The sequence below is a fragment of the Hirundo rustica genome, chromosome 6 (genome assembly GCF_015227805.2).
Source record: "Hirundo rustica isolate bHirRus1 chromosome 6, bHirRus1.pri.v3, whole genome shotgun sequence".
Taxonomy (NCBI): domain Eukaryota; kingdom Metazoa; phylum Chordata; class Aves; order Passeriformes; family Hirundinidae; genus Hirundo; species Hirundo rustica.
In genome coordinates, this window is record NC_053455.1 from 28,230,968 (window position 1) to 28,250,245 (window position 19,278).

Below are 19,278 nucleotides of genomic sequence, written 5' to 3' on the forward strand. Positions count from 1 at the left end.
TGAAATTTTGTATTTCCCACAAAACCTATTTGAGCAACAGAGTCCAGAAAGAGGGGAAAAAGGGCAACTCTGGTGTCAGAAACAAACACCTGCTAAGAAATTTGATGAGCTAGCAAAAGCCTTCAGGATCATGTCCTGGTCTACTTTGCTGATTAAGGTTTGGAAGGTTCTTCACAGGGTATATGAAGTGCATACCAAGAGGAAACAAACTCTCCTACCTATGACTGTTTTAAAATAATTTGTTTAGGAGGTAATATCAAAAGGTATATTTTCTTCCTGTGACCAAGGCAGCTTTATCACTCACCTTTGGATTTAAGTGAAATGTCAAGTGAACAGTTTCTCCAAGCTGGACTTTAGCAACATCAAAGAGAACAGTGAAGAGGAGGTCATCTTTAGTGACTTCATTTTCATCATAGACTTTCATCTCAAGAACATTCTGTGAACAGAGGTACAGAATTAAGATCCTGTTCTGAAACCTTACAGAGACACAAGATGATGTGCTCAGCATGTTAAGGAAAACAGAGAAAGAATGGGGAGAAATGAGAGAGCATGCACAACCTTTGCATCCACACAAAGATGAAGAAAGATATTCTGAACCTAGCACAACCTAGAGTCGGGTTTGTTGCTGAGTAATTTGCACATTTTGTAATTTGTTGCAGTTTGTACTGCAGAATAATTTAAATGACAAAAGCTAGTAAAATCACTGAATATTGAAAAACCTATTTGGCCTCCAATTTGGTTTGAGGTCACCACTTTTTCCTGAGTTGTAGGAAACCAGCTAGTGCTCAGGATTTTTTTGCCATTGGTAGAATAAAAATCCTTGGATATAAGCAGCAATTAAAATACATTAAGGATGCACCATATAATTACTTCACGGTTGCATAATTTTATCCTGTAAATTATTCAACAGCTCACATGCAGATAATTACCGTGGAATATACAGAAAGTGATATGTTTTTGTTAAATTGCACAAATCCCACTGTATAAATCTCCTCTTCTCCCTCCCCTGTCACCTGTCTGTTTGGATGGACAGGAGAGGGTAACAACCCTCCTGTGCCTCAATGGTAGCTGGGCATGGGCTGGCTCAGAGATGCCTCCCAGAGTGCTGAGCAAGAGAACCTTAACTGCTGTTTTCTCAGTGGGGCAATAATTGAAGCCTCTCTCAACATATTCAGCAGCTCATTTTCATGCAAATTACAGGGATTGCTTATCTCGGATTCTTACTTATGCATCAGATTTAACTGAAACTTGCTGAGAGGCTTGATGTTTATTAAAGACACACAGAGAGGCTCATAGTCTCACACACAAACACATGGATAAATGACAGTGAGCACGTGAACTTTGTTGTCTTAGAATTCCATAACGTATCTCAGAAAGGTCCATACTTAAATGTGATAAGTGAATGACTAGACAAATGCACTGAAAGGAAGCCATTCCCGAACCCAAGCATTCAATTTTTACATCCATCATTCTGCAAGAAACCAGCAAGAGAGAGATGGCAAATGAACTTGAGTCTGCAATTTACTATCAAAAGACAGAAATGCTGATGACCTTTAAGACCACCTATGTAAAAGTATTGCACTGTGGTCAGCCCTGTCCATGATACTTGCTAATTGAAACATACTGTCAAGAGGCAGAGACAAACCACACCACCTTGGTTTACAGGCCAGCCACAAATAGCCTGTAAAAAATTATAGGAGGTGATGGAGGTCATATGCTTAAAAACAATAACCTGCAGTGAGTAGAAGGCACGCTTGAAGTGAAGAGCAAATCTGTTTTCCTAGGTGTGATACTGCGAAAGAATATCTTTATCTGGCTTAAATGACTGACATTTTCTGAGTGACCAGCTGATTCACAGATACTCCCAGTTAGCCAGGAGAGGCATGCACAGGGTGCTGGCTGGCCGAGGGAGATCTCTGCCTGCACCCCTGGGATGCTGTGCGGGAAGCAGCCAGGGTTGTCTGGGCGATTCACTGTTTCTCTGTCTCCTAACAGAGGATATGAGGGCAGCATCACTTGGCAGGGCTGTGTGTCACCAGCTCTGGGAAGGGTCACCCTCCTGGAGCTGTGGGAGTTGTGCCCACAGCACAAGCCTGGGAAGTCCTTTCCACCCAACTGTTTGTCAGATATACTTCAAAAGAGATGCCCATCAGTAAACACTGCTGCTCCTGGTAAGAAACAGCACAAACGTGCACAAAAAGGTCTTTTCTTCCACAGTGACAGTGTATTACATGGTTTTACTGAGCTCTGGCTACCATAATTTGGGAAGGTGAATACCTCAGCAAAACACAAGACAGGAAAGGAGAAAATAACCAGACCAGCAAACTCTGGTTCTGCTCAGAGGGTAATGAGCACAGGAATTGCAGTACGTACAGAGAAACCTACAAGAGTTTTAACTTAACTGCTGAGCTTTGGTTGTCCCAAAACCCCAGGATACATTTTTGCAGCCTACCAAGCCATAGCCACCACCACCGTGCTGCTGTTGCCACACACTGAGAATTACTCTAGCTAATGCCACATGTCTTGTCTCCTGCTGCAGATTTACCGAAGGTAAACATAAGGTCTTCCCAAACACTACTCCTGTAGAACTCGTTCAAGCAGCTTCTGTGGCCAAGATATTTTTTTAGCTGTTCTGTGTGGTATTAGAGTTTAGAAAAACCTTTCAGGAAGAGTGGGTGTGGGTGCGCAGGAGTTGCACATCAGTGGGGGTTTGTTCCCATACTGCAGTGTTTGTCCCTTGCCTTTCACATTTCTGATAAACCTGCAAGGCTTCATGAAATTGTGCCTCACCAGCATTTTGAAAGAAGCTGGAATTTTTTTAGGTTTGCAGGGAAAGCACTGGCTGTAGGCCACAGATGGGCAGACATGTGAAAGCTGAAAGCTATATCAAACAGGACCAATATCACCTAACTGTGGAAGAAAGCCTGAGAATATGTGTCATGGGCAACTTCTGCAGTCAGAGGTAAGAGGGATTGTTCACTGGAGACCCTGTGGTGCAGGAACACACTGAGCTATTCCAAGTGCTCTTCTGGAAGAGTTTATTAACTCTTGAGAGAACCAGGGGACTGGCCTGCTGATTTGCCACTTTAGAGATTCCTGATCTGGCACCAGCACTAGGAAATGAACAGTGCAAGCTGTAAAGCAGAGATTGATTGCCCGTGCTGTGAAGTAAACTTGGTTTACTTAGCTTACCACTGATCTTTGTGGACTCCTAGACCCTGATGTCAATGCTGTCTTTTGGGGGGAGAAGATAGTAAGACTTGCAAATCTCCTTAAGCTTTAACACTTACCATCAAGATAAAAGTTCATCAAGTTCTCTTTTGCAAACTTCAACTGTTGCTTTGTGACTTTTTATTTGTTTATGGTCATTACAAAGGAATAGTAAAAGTACAGCACTTCGATGCTTTCACTACTTAGCTTATACATATCTTTTGCACTATTCAATTTACCCTGAAATTTTCACATTTATTCATGAAAAGCAGTTATTTTGAAAAGGAAAAGAAAAAGTGAAAAGTGATAGAACACTATAGGAATGGTTATGAAATATCTTGGTTATTTTTTACATATCATAAAATTATCTTTAATTTTGCTGCTACATTCTACTCCAAATCCCCCTACCCCTATCCTTATAGTCCTTCACGCATTTTTATTTTTATTTTGCCCTACATATTGATCACACAATGCCATCCCTGCCCCAAAAGAAAATCAAATGCACTCAGCATCCTACCTTTACTTGGCTCTGGATCCTGAAGTAAAATGTTTCATTCCACACTGGATCTTTGCAGTTCTTAATGGTTTTGGTCCGGACAGTCTCCGGGGAAGCAGTGGGCAAGGACAGGCTTATGTAGCAATCGGTTTGGCTAACTGCATATGAAAAGATATGTTGTAACTAACAGATTACTACAAATATCTTAAAGTTTAGCCTTATGGCACTGAATGTATACAGCAAATTGCAAAAAGGAGGTGTTTCAATAACTTTTCCAACAGCTGTTTATTCAAAACCATTCACTACTATTTGTTACCTCCTGCAAGTGGGGGTTTGGGTAATGAATGGAGATTCAAAAAACTACTGCAATAAAAGACAACTGGCAAGAATAGAATACACAGAGCTAGTTTGGCTTAACAAACCCATTATTGGTACGTTTCCTGTTGGTTGCAAATCAAGAGACTTCTGTGATGGAGAAGAAAAATGCCTATGCATTTTAAGAGAACCTTTTCCAAGAATAAAATATATTTTTTTACCACCTTCTCCATCTGATCTGCTGCCCCCACATATCTGTAATCCAGTCCATGTAATGAGCTGACTGTCTCACCCAACTTGTGCTCACACCCCTTCACCATGAAAACATTATACAAAAATAGCAGTGCACTTTTATTTTACTGTGATTTAAACTCTGAGCCCTGATAGAGAGGATTCTAATTTCTGAGAAAGGTGATAATGTCACAGGAGGTTGCAGAGAGAGCTACAAATATGGCATTAAATCTTAATACATAGCAGTTGTTTTGGGTCTGTTTTGTCTCCCGACCTGTCTGGGTTGGCACGACTGTCACACAATCACAGAATGAATGGCCTGTTTTGGAAGCGATTTTAAAGATCACCTAGTTCCAATCTCCCTGCTATGGGCAGGGGCACCTCCCACTAGACCAGGCTGTGCTGGGCACTGCCATATGGTGTGGATGAATTGTCTCCTGTGGGTTGCCAGAGTTTTCAGGGGAGAGTCGAGTTGAGTACTTGTATATCTGTGCAACTAACTTTCCCCTTGTGTGTCAGTCTGATATATGTGGAGTATTTGGTGATGGTTAAGAATCTCTCTATTACTGCTAAGGAGATAATTGATTTTTAGCAGGGAGTAATGCAGGGCATTTGCTCCTAAGAGCGTAAGACTTGATGCCTCGTGAACCTGTGGTAACAAACTGAGACCCTGACAGTATAGTGAGTGAAGAATGGTGGGGCTCAGTCTCCCTACATTGTCATCCACCCTTTCCAACCCTCCCATTCTGAGCAAATCTGCTGTCCTTTCCAGGGAATTGACATTTCTTTTGCCTGCTGGGCAGCTACAGCTGTCTCCAACATCTCCAGCTCTAAGAACTTGTTGTGTATTCAGAGTACAGCTCAGAATTTGGTATAATAATAGGCAGTTTGGTACTGTGGGATACATGCTGAGAGGCAGCATGACCTGTTGGGTAACCTGCTGGAAAAAGTCTCATGACATGTTAGTTCCAGTCCCAGCTCTGTCACAGACTGCTAAGTCACTCTGGGTAATTGGTTTCATTTAAATTTATCTTGCTTCTCCATCAGCACTTCCCCACCAATAACGCAGTGATAACTATCCTTTCCACTTTTGTAAGCTACTTGGATGTGACCCAGGAAGAGAGTTTGATCAGTAATTATACAATTCTTTCTCTTGGTTCAGTCTCTTGGTTCTCCTTCCACATTTTCTTTAAACTTGTGGGGTAAACCATGCTGCAATGAATAGGTGTTGCTTAAAGCGATTTGTGCAATCAGGGATATGATTTATCTTTCAAGTCTTCTGATACTGTGTAAACATGAAACATCTTCCAGTTTTTCAGCATGCACTTGATTGTTTCCCCCTTACTACCCATATTACATAAGAAATTACTTTAACATTACAATAATGTTAAAAAATATCCTAATATTACATACAAGAATTAGAGTCATCTGCATTTGCAATTTTAAAATGCAGAATATATGCAATATACCTATTGAAAACAATTTATTGGTAATGAAACTATTTCTTTAGCTGTCTCCCACACACTATTTTTGAAAGCTGTTTCACTGATTTTTGGCATTTGAAAAAGATCGTACTAACTTTGCATAGTTACTTCCTCAGAAGGTGCCAGAGGAGCAGGCTGTTTCTTCAGCAACTGTATCTGCAAGTTATGCTCTAATGATGTATGCGTGTTTTAGAGAATTAGTTCATTTATGATCTGGGATAGCTCTTTGATGTACATGTGAGCTATGACTCCTGGTTTAGAGGAAAGGCATTAATTATTTTCAGAGTATCAAAGAAGTGCTAAACTTGTCACTTACGCTCTTGTATCTAGATAGAGCTGTGGTAGGTACAGTTCTTCATCCCCTCTGAACACAACAGACCTATACCAACTGAGAGGTTAGTCTTGTTTTAGCAAGGCGGCTCACCCTTAATAAGAGCAAAAACAGAGCCCCACAGTCTGATGATCCACATTTAACACTAACTAGGTTAGCAGCCAGTGAGGTCTCAGTCTCAACATAGCCTAAGACAAGAATGTAGATAGAGACAACTGAAAACAAGCAATTAAAGGCAGGACACTGGAAGAAAAAGAAAAAATTATACCCCAGAACTAAAATGTTGCAGGATGCATCTGACAACTTACATATACAACACAAATTTAATTACATTTTGGACCAGATCCTAAACACACAATGTTAAATGTAAGTGCAGGTGATGAGATTTAGCACTGAGATACTTTTGCATACAATTCTAGCCCTGGTGAGGAACACGTGGATGCTCACTCAGTGTCTTCCATGTTGCATTCTCTTCCACTCTTTTTCTCCCTCCACCATAAAATGTTTTAATTCTTACCAGCTATTAAACATACCCAAATTGAAGAGGATTGACTTAGGCAGCCTGGTACTTGAGGAAGAGCTGAAAGACTTGAGTTTGCTAATTAAACAACAACAAAAATATTGCCAAATAATCAGTTCTGTAAAGTCCAAATGATTGATACAAATAGGATAATGATTTGTGTCTCTGTGTGAAAATTAGAAGACTGTTCCAGGTCTTAGAAGATTAGCTCTAGCAAGACAGATATTATAATTTTCTTAGGTAACTCATTTCAGACTGTACCCAGACATGTATGAAACAGTAACAGGCAAGCTAAATTTCATCCTGCTTCAAGAGATGAGGAGCAGCCCAGGTGAACCTATAATGTGTCATATGGAAATGCTGCCACATAATGTCCATGTTTATGCTGGAAGGCAGAAAACAGGATAATCATATCACGTCAATTATAGTCCATGGAAAACAACCAAGCCATTTCCCTGCCAGGGTTGAATCTCAGAGAAAGAAGTAATAGGACAGCTTTATACGGTACAGCAGCATAAGAGATTAATTGCCAGATAGCTGGGTGCTGTCTCCAAAACAACTCCAAACCTCCTTCTTTGACACATATGAAATAAGTCTGTAAGTTCCTTGGAAGAGTTGCCACCTTTTCATTCTAAACAGGTACAGCGTCTGAGGAACACGGCCTAAATCCATACATAGAGTCTCCAGGTATCATCACAATACACTCATCAAAATGAAACAACACGAAAAGCAACACAGTGCAATGCAGAGAAGCCTATGCACAGCTCGACTACAAATTAGGCATTTCCATAGGCATTCACTTTTTAGACTTCTAAAAGTCATTGCTACTGTTCCCACCCTCAGATAATCAGCCAGTAAGACCCAAAATGCTGTATATTTTTGGAAAGGAGGTATTATCAAGCAGTTAGATTTCCTTTGTTCCACCTTAGACCATCTTGAGGTGATAATGTGTTGCAATCACAGCTCTATCACTAGCTAAGATTTTTAAGAAGGTTGTTTTCATTTCCTTTTAAAAATAAACTAGCCAAAACTAAGTCTTGTTCAGACATCAACACTGTTGATGCAGACACAGAGGGTAGTTAGAGCATCTAAAGAAACCATTATCAGAAGAAAATGTCATAGAAACAGATTTGGAAACAGAATGCAAGCAGTACACACAAATGCCTTGTATTTCAAAGAAAACAGGACTGGGAACAATATCAATATCAGAAAGAAATGAACCACCAATTCAACGCTCACAAATTTTCTTTCTTCAGGAAGTGCTCACAAGAATGTTGTTGTTCTATTCCCAGTAAGGGAATAGAAGAAAAATTGTTTTAAAAGTTTAGCTGAAACTTTTTTGTTTATTTTAAGCATCATTATTTTGACTCAGAAATGCCTTTGACAAGGCATTCTTGGTCAAGATTGGTCCTAAGCAGGTAAGAAAAGATAAGCACATTTGTCAGGAGAATATTCAGAACTATTGTCAATTTAACAGCAGAATATGATGCAAAAAATAGCACCAAAATTTGGGAGTGAATCTTAATTTCAACCTTCCCTGGCTACTACTGCAGCACTACTTTACTGTCTCCTGCTGGGGGTACAGTCATAGAAAGTGCCCAAGAGAGGAGCCATAGTCCCACGGAGACATCCTCACGCATCTTCTCAGCAGTGTAAACTATCACAGGCATGTCAAATCTAGCCTCTCTACTTTGCATTGGCCTCCCACATAATGGTAAATCACATCTGGGTTCTCGGGCCTCATTTACAAGGTAATGCGTGTCCTCCATTCGGCAAAAAGGTTGCCCAAAGCTCCAGAGACCATCGCTGGTAAAGGATCTCAAGCTCTGATAATCTTGCCCGTGGGCAAGGCTTTCCCCGGCACTTCTCCAGGAGTTCAAAACCTCCACAGTGACCAAGACATGCCACAGGCCTCATTGCATTGTGCTTCTGTCATACCAATCACCTCAGCAGTGTTCATCTACATCCGTTGGTAAGGACGCTGAGAGAGACAGATGCATAAAACAAAATAAATGTGTCTGCTCAGAGGGCAGAGAAAGTACAAATTGCTAATGACAGATATAAGTCCCACTGCATAATGCATAACTGGATGAACTGCAGATACTGCTGTTTTTGATGAAACAAGAACAATGAGGACAGGTACTTAGGTGGATAAAATCTATTGGCATTGAATGAACAAAAATGTATTTAAATATATTTTTCACAGCAAAATATCAAACATGAGAAGTTGTACCTTTGCCTTGTGTCCTGGTTCCAGCCACAACAGGGTTAATTTTTGCAGTAGCCAAGAGGGGGCATGGCCAGGACCCAGAGGTTATTGCTGGGGGAGGGGAGAAGGGAGTCTCTTCATTAATATTGTTGCTGCTACTGCTTCCTTTATTATCTCATTGTTGTTTCCAGTAAATTGTTCTTATCTCAACCCATAATATTTACCTTTTTTTGATGCCAATTCTCTCTCAAGACTGCCCAGCCCATCAGCAGAAGCAAGTGGCACTTTGATGGGAGAGTCTTAGTGGGATCACTAAATTGGGAAGTACTATTCCTAAACCATGACAGCCCATCAAACAAATACCTCAAAAAAAAATCTTGATGCAATTCCTGTAATGAGTAAACCTTTTCTATCAATCTTCCGTTCCTTATGAATTATCAATAATTATAATAATTGAACCATGGAATTATAAATATCTGTTATTTAATAATTATTTGAATGTCCAAATAGCAACTAATAGCACTGTCAACACAGTTCAATTGATATTCAGTTTGTGGTTAATGTTTAGTATCAAGCTGAGTATACTTTGGTCTTAAACTCAGCACACAATCATGCAAGAGTAAACAGGGTATAGAGTAAAATATGGTCCTTATCAAGGATGATGAAATATTCCAAGGTACAATAATTTAAAAAAATATGTGGGAGACTAAGCATGGGAAAAGGCAATGAGAAGGTGAGAAGGCATTACTCAGCTCAGCCCAAGGAAATGTGTAAACAGAAATCCTATTCAGAAATGAAAGAACACCCTTCTTCATAATTATCTGTTTTCTGAGTGCAAACTAGAAAGTTTGAGCAGTCTGCCACTGCCTTTTAACTCTACAAGCCAAATGGAAGAGAAAGAATAAAGGATCTTGAATCACCATGAGGACCTGTGTCCTCTCCAAGCACCATGTTGTTCTACATTGCTGCCATCATCGCCTACTCATTCCAGCCTCTCTTCTCCACCCAAACGTCTCCCTTGTTCATTTCCATTGCCTCCACCCTTTTCAAACCTGTTTTAAAACAGGTTTTGACATTTTCAATATTATAAAATATTTTGAAAGCTGTTTCAACCACTTGTTAACTGGAAGCCCCCACTAAACAAGAGGATAATGAAGTCTACTAGGAAGACATAGTACCATCACAACAGTCCTTAAAATTCATACCTGTTCGAAGAAGGACAAGAGCTGCAATGCCACCTGCACTGGTACAGTATTAGAGCACAGTAGCTGATCTCACCTTTCTTTTTGAGACAGAGATGAGCCTACCATTTAGGTAAGATCCTTTACTTTCACCACCTCTCAGCCAGTAATCAGTTCAACTTCCTAATGCCTCTATGAGGCTCCTGGTGTCCCTGCTGAAGCCCAGGCTTTGGAAATGAGGAACTATGGTTTTGAGAAACTCTTCTTTAAGACCACACCAAGAATCTGAAGGAAGCCATGGAGGAGCATCACACACATGTTTGACCACCAGAACAGCTTTCTTTTCTTGTACACAGAAGCACGCAGAAGCCAGCATGGCTGCAGGAAGACGCATGTACACCTACATACAACCCAATGATACCTAGCAGAAGAGTTGCAATTATTTCCACAGCTGTAAGAAGATATGCAGAGCAAGTAAGGATCTCCTTGATTATAAATAACATTATCCTTTTTAGTGGCAGCTTATGCTGCTATCAAGGCACAGAGGAGCCTATTTGTCTCTACACTATTTACCATTAATACAATAGAGTAAAGTTGTATATAATACAATATACACTACGCTCCATCATGGCCATAAAATACTCGAAAATGGTAAAAAAAAGGAATTAATCTTCTAGATTAGAGAATATGAAAAAGGTAACCTGAGGGAAACTAGGTTTATGTGTGTGTTTGGTAACAACGAACTGAGGAAGAGCATGAGCAGACTTGGTTCACATGAGTGGATGAAACCAAAAAGAAGACTGAATAGAAAGGAACAGAAAGAAATGCAGCTATGAAACTGATTCACATAATATTCACTGAGATTATCCATTCATTTTTTACTCCTATTATTAGCTATGGTTATGACTTTATTATAAACATCAGTCAAGACCAAGCCTCCATTTCAACAGGTACTTCAGAAGTTATGCAATTAGTTCTTGAACTTGATCTAATCGGCTTAGAATTACAGTAAAAAAGCCCTGCTCTGGGATATGACATCACAGGGAGGATCTTCTTGTGATTACTGGCTGCTTTTATACCTGCTTCAGTTTCTTAATCAGTTAGGAAATCCCTGTTTACAGGATTTGTTGCAATTTGGCAGTTATCCACATAACAACTTCTCTGTCCTTGTGCAGCTTCTTCTTGCCAAGCGTTTGTCTTGGGCTCTTTTAGGCTTTCTCTCCATTAATGCAAAAGCAGCCTGTCTGAGGAGGCAGTGACATCAGGTGAGGTGCTCTGAAGAGACACTGTCGCTCTTTTTAGAAGGACCACGTCCCAGGATTACTCTTAAACCATTGCAAACTTGAGTGACCACGGGAAGTGATGTCACCCTGCAGTTAATGTGCCATTAGCCCTGTCCAGCCCAGGCAGCTGCCTGTTGGCACTGCCCATGTTGCCTGACTGCCCTCTTTGCACAAAGACTGCTGCTACCCTCTCACACCCGTGCTACAGTCAGAGGTAAAGTAAAAGGAAATATACACAGCACATGGTGAGCGTATCTTCAATCAGAGCTTTCCACACACACGAGTTTCCTTTGGAGAACATGGCATTGAAAGTGGTTTTGTTATTTTGATGGTGTTACACAGGGTTTAGGTGATATAAGGAAAAACATTGATGCTACTACCTTCCAACTTTTAAAATCAATAGGCAGAGTAACATTGTGAGCTTGTTATGAAATTACATAGCAACACGCTCAGATTTAATGAGGCCCAGATTTAGTACTATAGCTAAAGAGAAGCCTAAAGAGAAGCATAAATATTTATCTAATGAAAATTCTGATTATCTTTTCTTATTATAGAAAACAAACAAAAACAAGTAGCTGCAGACTATTCCAGGAAAAGCTTTTTGTAGCCTTGGACTTTTCTAAATACCTATTAGGACATGTCACCAATTCTAAAGACATTTTTTGTCTTCTAAATGGAGTATTTCTGTTAAACACATGTATGTAGAGCATTTTATATTTTGCTTGTAGCCCATGAAGCAAACAGGCTTCTCTTCCATAGATGTAAATTTGCAGTGTAGAAGATATTTTATCTCCTAAAAGATCAGTGAACCCAGGCACTGAGAAAAGGGCCATGCAAAACCAGATTTGCCAGCTGTGCCAGCCCGTGGCCTGCTGTGACTGCAGTGGCCGCCTCTGGGATCAGTGAGTGCAGGGTGTGTGGGACCGTGCACAACAGTGGGACTCCAATGGAACTGTGCACAAGGCAGGTATGGGCAGCCACGCTGGAAACGAGATCTGCTTTGGGGAATCGACGCAACACTCATCCAGCTCTTGTTACAAGCAGCACATGGGGTGAAATGCAGTGGTATTTGGCTGGCAGACAAGTCTCTCCAGAAAGTAACTGCCATGGTTAAGTGTTAGAAATGCAGAGCCTGGCATAAAGTTGGCTTCTATGAAATAACTATGGGACATGAGCATAAAAGCTGTGCTCTCTTCCAGTGATCTTGCCTGGTGGACAAACTTTTGGAAAACAAGGACACGGAGAGCCCAGGCACCTCAGCTTGTGACTTTTGCTCCTGATGCTGTCAGTAACTCCCCATTTTGCTGGTGCCACAAGCCCTGATGGACAGCTGCAAAGAAATCACATCCTCCAGGCAGATTTAACAGAAATGCTGGATGTATTTATGAAGATTTGTGACAGCCACAAAACTGTCTCAGTTTTAAAGCCAGAGATAGAGGCAGTCATATAATGATTAGGGTTCTGTGATTCTTGAGATGAATACAAGGGGGTGGTTTTCTTGGTGTAAGAGCTGACAAATCTAACATGCAAAAAAGGCCTTTCACACCAGCCTGAAAAGGACCAGGTTTTCTCACACAGACATTTCTGCTGCCCATGCAAGGCAAAGAGAAAAAAGAAATATCTTTAACTATTTAGTTAGCAATATAACCATGTTGACCGCCCCAAAGAATAACATCCTGAAGTTGGGAATGGTGTTTTCCTGTGACAATGAAAAAAACTATCTGGGTTCCTATATAGAGTAATGTGAAATGACAATATCAAAATAAGATCCCTCAATGGCCTCCAGAAGACAATAATTTGGGGTATGACAATTAAATGCAAACATTACGGTTGACTTAGAAGCCAGATCTCTCAGCCACAGACCTCTTGGGAGAGTGGGGCAGGGAAAAGCACAGTTCAGTGTTTATCGTACCCCAAAGTATTTATTATAAGCCAATTCTGGGGACATACTCTCAATGCAAATGAGACTTTGGACTGGTCTCGTATCAGTACTCTTAAATTTTCACTAGTAAAGTTCAGACAAACTCAAACATGCCTAGAAGTTGCAACAGCTATGTCTTCATGGTATGTACCACTTAGACTATAGTTACCTGATAACCTCCATAATTAGGGAGAAATTCTTTCTGGTTTATGAGTAAGCCTTATTCCTAACAAACTTAAATGCATATTAGTAGCCTAATTCTTGTTATTACACTTACACCATGTACAAACACAACCTTTTTTTCTGGTACACAAGGAAAAGGTCAATTGCAGGATTATAGGTGATTGCCATAGCTAACCCATAATAAAAGAATAAGTGCTATGTTATATGACATATGCAAGTCCTGTATTATATATCCAAGTGCAAGACATGGACACTGTGGGTAGCAGTCCCTCTGCACAAAGCAGGGCCATTAGGTGTGCAATGCCACAGCTGAAGGAATGCAAAGTGTACCCGTGCTTGACAGGCAATCTTCCAAAACCAGATTCTGACTCCATCAGAGCACCAAGACCTCTGCATCTGGAATTATTTCTGTGCTACATTTCAACTTTCTGTCCTCATCTCTGTCTCTCTTAACAACTTTAAATTGTATGGAAATAGTTATTAAAACAAACAAATGAGAACCACATAAAGAATTGTACTACACTCACACTGGTTTTCTCATTCAATGTAATGCTTTTTAACACAGCCTCATTTCTTGTGCTGTGTATTGCACCATGTGGCATGGCTCCACTAAAAAAATTATTTGCTCTGAGACAGTGCACAAGCACAGGGGAGATAAAAACTCACTGACTCTCTGCTGTGACACTGGTAACTCGGTCCTGATTCCCGGAGGGAAAATAAAATATGGTGCTCTCTTGCACACAAAAAAGAAAGGCAACTGGAATGGGGAATGGATGAAGCAGCTCCTCTAAGACCCTGTCATCTAGCACTGCTTCTTCTACCTCTTTCTAGCAAAAACCTTCTTCCACGTCTGGCTTTGAAAGCAAATCTCCAGCATTATAACTTCAAACCTGAAGTCAGGTAATCAATCAGTAGCTTGAAATGAAGATACAGGATACAGACTAATAAAAGATAAACAGCTAATATAAATAGCTACAGATTTCTGGAAGTTCAGTTGTCCTTAAGAATGTAAAGGTCAACATTTCCAACCATTAAAAAATGCTGAGAGAGAAATATCCATGATTTTAAGGCCAGAGGTGCACAATTGGTTATCAGCTCTGCAGGTGGTGATCTTGATGCTAGTGCCTGTCAGGGCAACTTGGAAATTCCCTTGGGCTGGTAAAATGCCAGAAAACAGTTCAGCTGAGATAGAAATGACAGAGAGGGAATTGAAACATCCTTTCACTTTTCTCTGAAGTTTTGTTGTTTTCAAGAAAAGGCGATATCCCTGTGCTAGACACAATGGCAGAAAACCAAGAATTTAATAGGAATCTCCATGGAAGAAAACATACTTGCTGGTCTTATTTGATACACAAATGTTCATATTCACTTCCTTTCCATTTTGTTCCTGACCTGTTATTTCTTTCTGAGTCAGATATTTGAGCTATTGAGCTTTCTACCTCCTGAGTAACAGCTGAGATTTTTCTCTCTTCACTTCCACTTTCACCCATTCTAAGTCCTCAGAAATATTTCAATGGTACTTGTTTACCCTGAAAAGTCTACTTCAAATGTATTTCAGTGAAATTTTGACAGAAAAAAAGAAATTGTTTAACAATAAAATATATAATGCTTCTTCTATATTTTTTTTTCTTTAAAGCAAGAAGAAAGTTAAAAACTGCAACTGAGAATTAACACCTGAACTTGTTCATCAAAACTGGCTCTGAACCTTGTTAGCAGTTAAGGTACTTTACACCACAGTAGACATTTGCTATTTCCACTAATAATAGTAACATGCTATAAACCAAAAGGTATTGTTTATATAAAACTCTATTCAAAGCATAGCCCAAATTCAAATATGTATCAATATTTGAAACCATGGCGTCACTTCATACACAGATACCAATTACAATGCCAGTAACAGGCACATGCTCTCTGCTTTCAGAACTGAACTACTAAAAAGTGCAAAGAAAGGCTGCTATACTCACACAGATCTGCTTTTCTCAGATTTTTCATTCCTATGATTTTCACAAGGAATGAACAGCAGGGACATTCATCACTCTGCAGAAAAATGAGAAAGTTTATTACCTGCATTAATGTGACATTTTTATGCTTTATAAAACATGCTCTCCCACAAATTCCTGTTGCAATTTTCAAAGCCATGCAGCAAAATTGGAAGATTAAATTCTTGCATTACTTTGGAAGTTAAAATCACATCTACATAGAGTTTAAAAAAATTGAGGGAGTATTTCACAGTGTGTATCTGTCATTGACAGAAGAAATAATTTTTTGTGGCACTGTTTGGTGAGTGAGACACCATCAGCACAATGCAGCACAACACAAAAAAAAGCAGGTGCAAGAAAACAGCTTTGAAAGAGACATTAACAAAACTTCCCCGCTCAAACCAGATGCTGGATATTTGCAGAAGGATCATTAGCTGAAATGTCATGTGCAGAAAAAGCAAATAACAGACCTGACTCAAAAGAATTATTAATTCTTGCAGATTTTAGTACCTGAAACTTTAGCTATTGCTTCACTGGAAGGATTACCTAGTTTCTTTCCCCTTCCCTGCTAGCAAAATGACTCCACCAAATTGCTTAAGGTATTTATGTCACTCCTTTTCCTAGTTAGGAATTGATCCAGGTGAGAAGTCACAAATTCTCCTATCACTCTTGAATTCTGGTAAGCTGACCTTGGTCTGTTTCTTATGTCTAACTCCAAAAGAGAAGGGCACGTTTTAATGTCATCTGTCTGGGTTTAGGTTCTGGGTGGAAAAAGCCTCCCCTCACCCCCTATCTCTAAGGAGCCTCTGCTTTTACTCTTGATGCTGTTTCAGTGGTTAAGGGCAAGGGGAAGAGCAGGGAGGACAGTCTCTTTCCTTGCTTTCTGTGCATACTTTCTACACAAAGACCATTGCCAGGTTCTGTTCAAAAGGAAGAATTTGTAGATCCTTAGTGTTTCTTTGACCAGATTGTTTAGACATTCACATGTGTTATTTCTTATGCCATGGGGATGCCCCATTTGAGATCCGCAAGCATCAATGCTCATCCATGTGAACACATATCCGTGTATATGGAGAGAAGCTCTATAATCTTCATTATACCACCAGAGTAGCAGGGCACAGAATAATCAAATAATTTGTTCATAGCAAACCGAAGGTTAATTTCGGAACTGAGAAGGAGACAGAGTATGTTCATTCCCTGGAACCAAATAGTTTTAGGGCTTTCCCTCCCACTTGTGTTCCATCAAACAGACAAACAAAAACAAAAACAAAAACAAAAAAAGTCAAACAAACAAAAAACCAAACCAAAGCCAAAGACCCCCCACAATCTGAGACAGATCAAGATTTTTTGTGCATCAGTCATGCACAAATACAAAACTAAGACCATCACTATTAATCACTGTTTTTGTGACACTTCTGTGTGCATCACTACCAGTAGCACAGCTACCTGGGCACCATATATGTTTATTGTTACAGCTGGCAGATGCTGCACTGTGAAAGAGCACAGCTTACATAATGCTTGAGTCAAACCACAAATTCATCCCAAATTCCCAGAAAGCTCCTGTGAGGCACTTCAAAATGGTTCCCAGCCTCCATGTGAATCACCCACTGTGGCTGAACTTCACTACCAAGAGTGCCACCGCAAGGCAGCTTATACCAGCAAAAGTGTAAGTCATCCTTACATAAATAAGTAAATACATATATGAAATTAGAAATAAAAACTCTCAAATCCTCTTTTCCCAATGAGAATCCCAGCCACAAACCCACCCCAGGCCATCTTCAGCTCCCCTAAAGCTTTCACACCCTTACCTCACAAGCACTCCAATATGAGCCCATCCTGCTTCCAGCTGCATACAAGTCAGAGATGGATTGTCACTTCACTGTTAGAGGCAACAGCTGTGATTCACAAACTACCTTTGCAAAATTTAAGGAGGCACCTGCTGAGGAGCAAGTGTTTTATCCAAGCCCCACCTTCCTCATTGCATGAAAGGGAAAGTATGAAGAGAAAAGGGCAGGGAGTTTGCTGGGCTTATTTGATAGCTAAATACCAGAGGTGTGTGTTTGTGGAAGGCTGAACACACCAAGGTGCCAAGAGTTTTTAGCAATTCAAGATAAGGGGGTGATAACACATAGCACTCATGCATGGATATCTATGTTCTAGCAGCCTCAGCAGTGAACAAACCAGAGATCATAGCTGCTACCTGTAGGCACACAGCACCCCAATCAGCAAACAATAGTGTTGTAAATGAAATAACTTTAGAAGGCCTTTTCTTCAACCAAATTGTATTTATTTTCCTTTTCTTGGAGATAGAAGGGCTGAAGTTGCTTACTGGTAGACATTTTCCCAATTTAATTAGTATATTTGTTAGTGGGATATAAATTCTCCTGCTTTCAGAAGCCTCTTACAAACAAAAAACTTCTGAGTAAGCCAAGACAAAAAACCCTCAAATTCTGCAAATTAAGGCACATTAATTCATCTTAAATGTTAACACCCTGATATTTTAAACACAATGCAGTGTCATCCGATTATGATGTAAAAATGACACCAAAGTGTTCAAATTTCAGGAAAAAAAAAAATTGTGCAGCAGCAGATTAATAGCCATTGTCTGGGTCCAGCTACTAACATGCCCAGACATCTGATATTAAACTACTTCAGAACTGCAGAATATGATGCTATATGCTCAGAGCAGCCACAGCCTGTCTTCCTCTTCCACCCTCACACGTCAGGAAAATACATGATAAAGAGAGTAATTTCTGGCCCTACAACTTTTCTCTGAATGAAAATTACTTAAGTAAGCAACCATTTTAGGATTAGGAATCTACCCTCAACAACCTTTCAATTAAAGAGATGCGAAAGCTTCAAAAGAAGTGTGGCCAACAGGCTGGAGGAGGGGATTCTGCCCGTCTACTCTGCTCTTGTGAGACCCCACCTGCAGTGCTGCATCCAGCTTTGGAGCCCTCAGGACTGGAAAGATATGGACCTGTTGAAGCAATCCAGAGGATGGACATGAAGAGGATGAGAGGGCAGGAGCACCTGTTAATACCAATATATGGAAAAATATGTTTTCCCCTTAGGTAAATCCCTCCCCCCAAACAAACAAACAAAAACCCACAAAACCACACACATACAAAAAAACCCCCACAAGAACAACAAACACACCCCCCCACCCACCCTGCCAAAAATGCCACAACCAAAAAAAAAAAAAACAAAAAACCCCAACATCAAACCCTCAACAAAAACAACCAAACAACACTGAGAAGCTGTGGTACTTTGGTCTTGGCTGGAGAGCAGGTGCCCACCAAAGTCACTTTATCATACACACCCCACCCTTTTCAGCTGGACAAGAGAGGGAAAAAATGAGAGGCAAGTGGGTTGAGATAAGGGCAGGGAGAGTTCATTCACCAATTTTCATCACAGCAGAACAGTCTCTACTTGGGGAAATCAGTCTATTTTATTACAAATTGAATCAGAATAGGATAATGAGAAATAAAACTTAAATCATAAAACACCTTTTCCCCGTCCCTTCCTTCTTCTTGGGTTTAATTTTATTCCTGATTTTTGGTACCACTTCCACCCCAGCAGCTTCACTTTTTCCACCGTGGGGGCCTCTCCTGCAGAAGACAGTCCTCCGTGAACTTCTCCAACCTGAGTCCTTCCCAGAGGCAGCAGTTCCTCACAAACTGCTCCAGTGTGAGTCCTTTCCATTGGGGTTCAGTCCTTCAGAAACACACCCCTCCAGCATGGGTCCCTGCCAGCAAACCTGCTCCAGTGTGGACTCCTTTCTCCTTGGGCACACAGGTCCTGCCAGGACCTGCTCCTTCACAGGCTTCCCACAGTGGCACATCCCCCTCCAGGCACCCACTTGCTCCATGTGGAGTTCTCCAGGGATTGCAGGTGAGTATCTGCTCCACCATGGGCCAACAAGGGTTGAGAGG

The 19,278-nt window shown here is 40.5% G+C and overlaps 1 protein-coding gene across 1 annotated transcript in view; it reads right to left on the minus strand.

The window, feature by feature from the left end:
- Positions 1-17,229, minus strand: part of LOC120754119 (cytosolic phospholipase A2 epsilon-like) — a 33,895-nt gene extending 16,666 nt beyond the window's left edge. The window contains exons 1-4 of the mRNA XM_040067355.2: positions 17,152-17,229; positions 15,329-15,401; positions 3,728-3,864; positions 305-436 (exon numbers count right to left, since the gene is read on the minus strand). Of these exons, the coding sequence (XP_039923289.1) occupies positions 305-436; positions 3,728-3,864; positions 15,329-15,401; positions 17,152-17,178 (369 nt within the window). The 5' untranslated portion in view covers positions 17,179-17,229. The remainder of the gene's footprint in view (positions 1-304; positions 437-3,727; positions 3,865-15,328; positions 15,402-17,151) is intronic.
- Between the last annotated feature and the right edge of the window lie 2,049 nt (positions 17,230-19,278).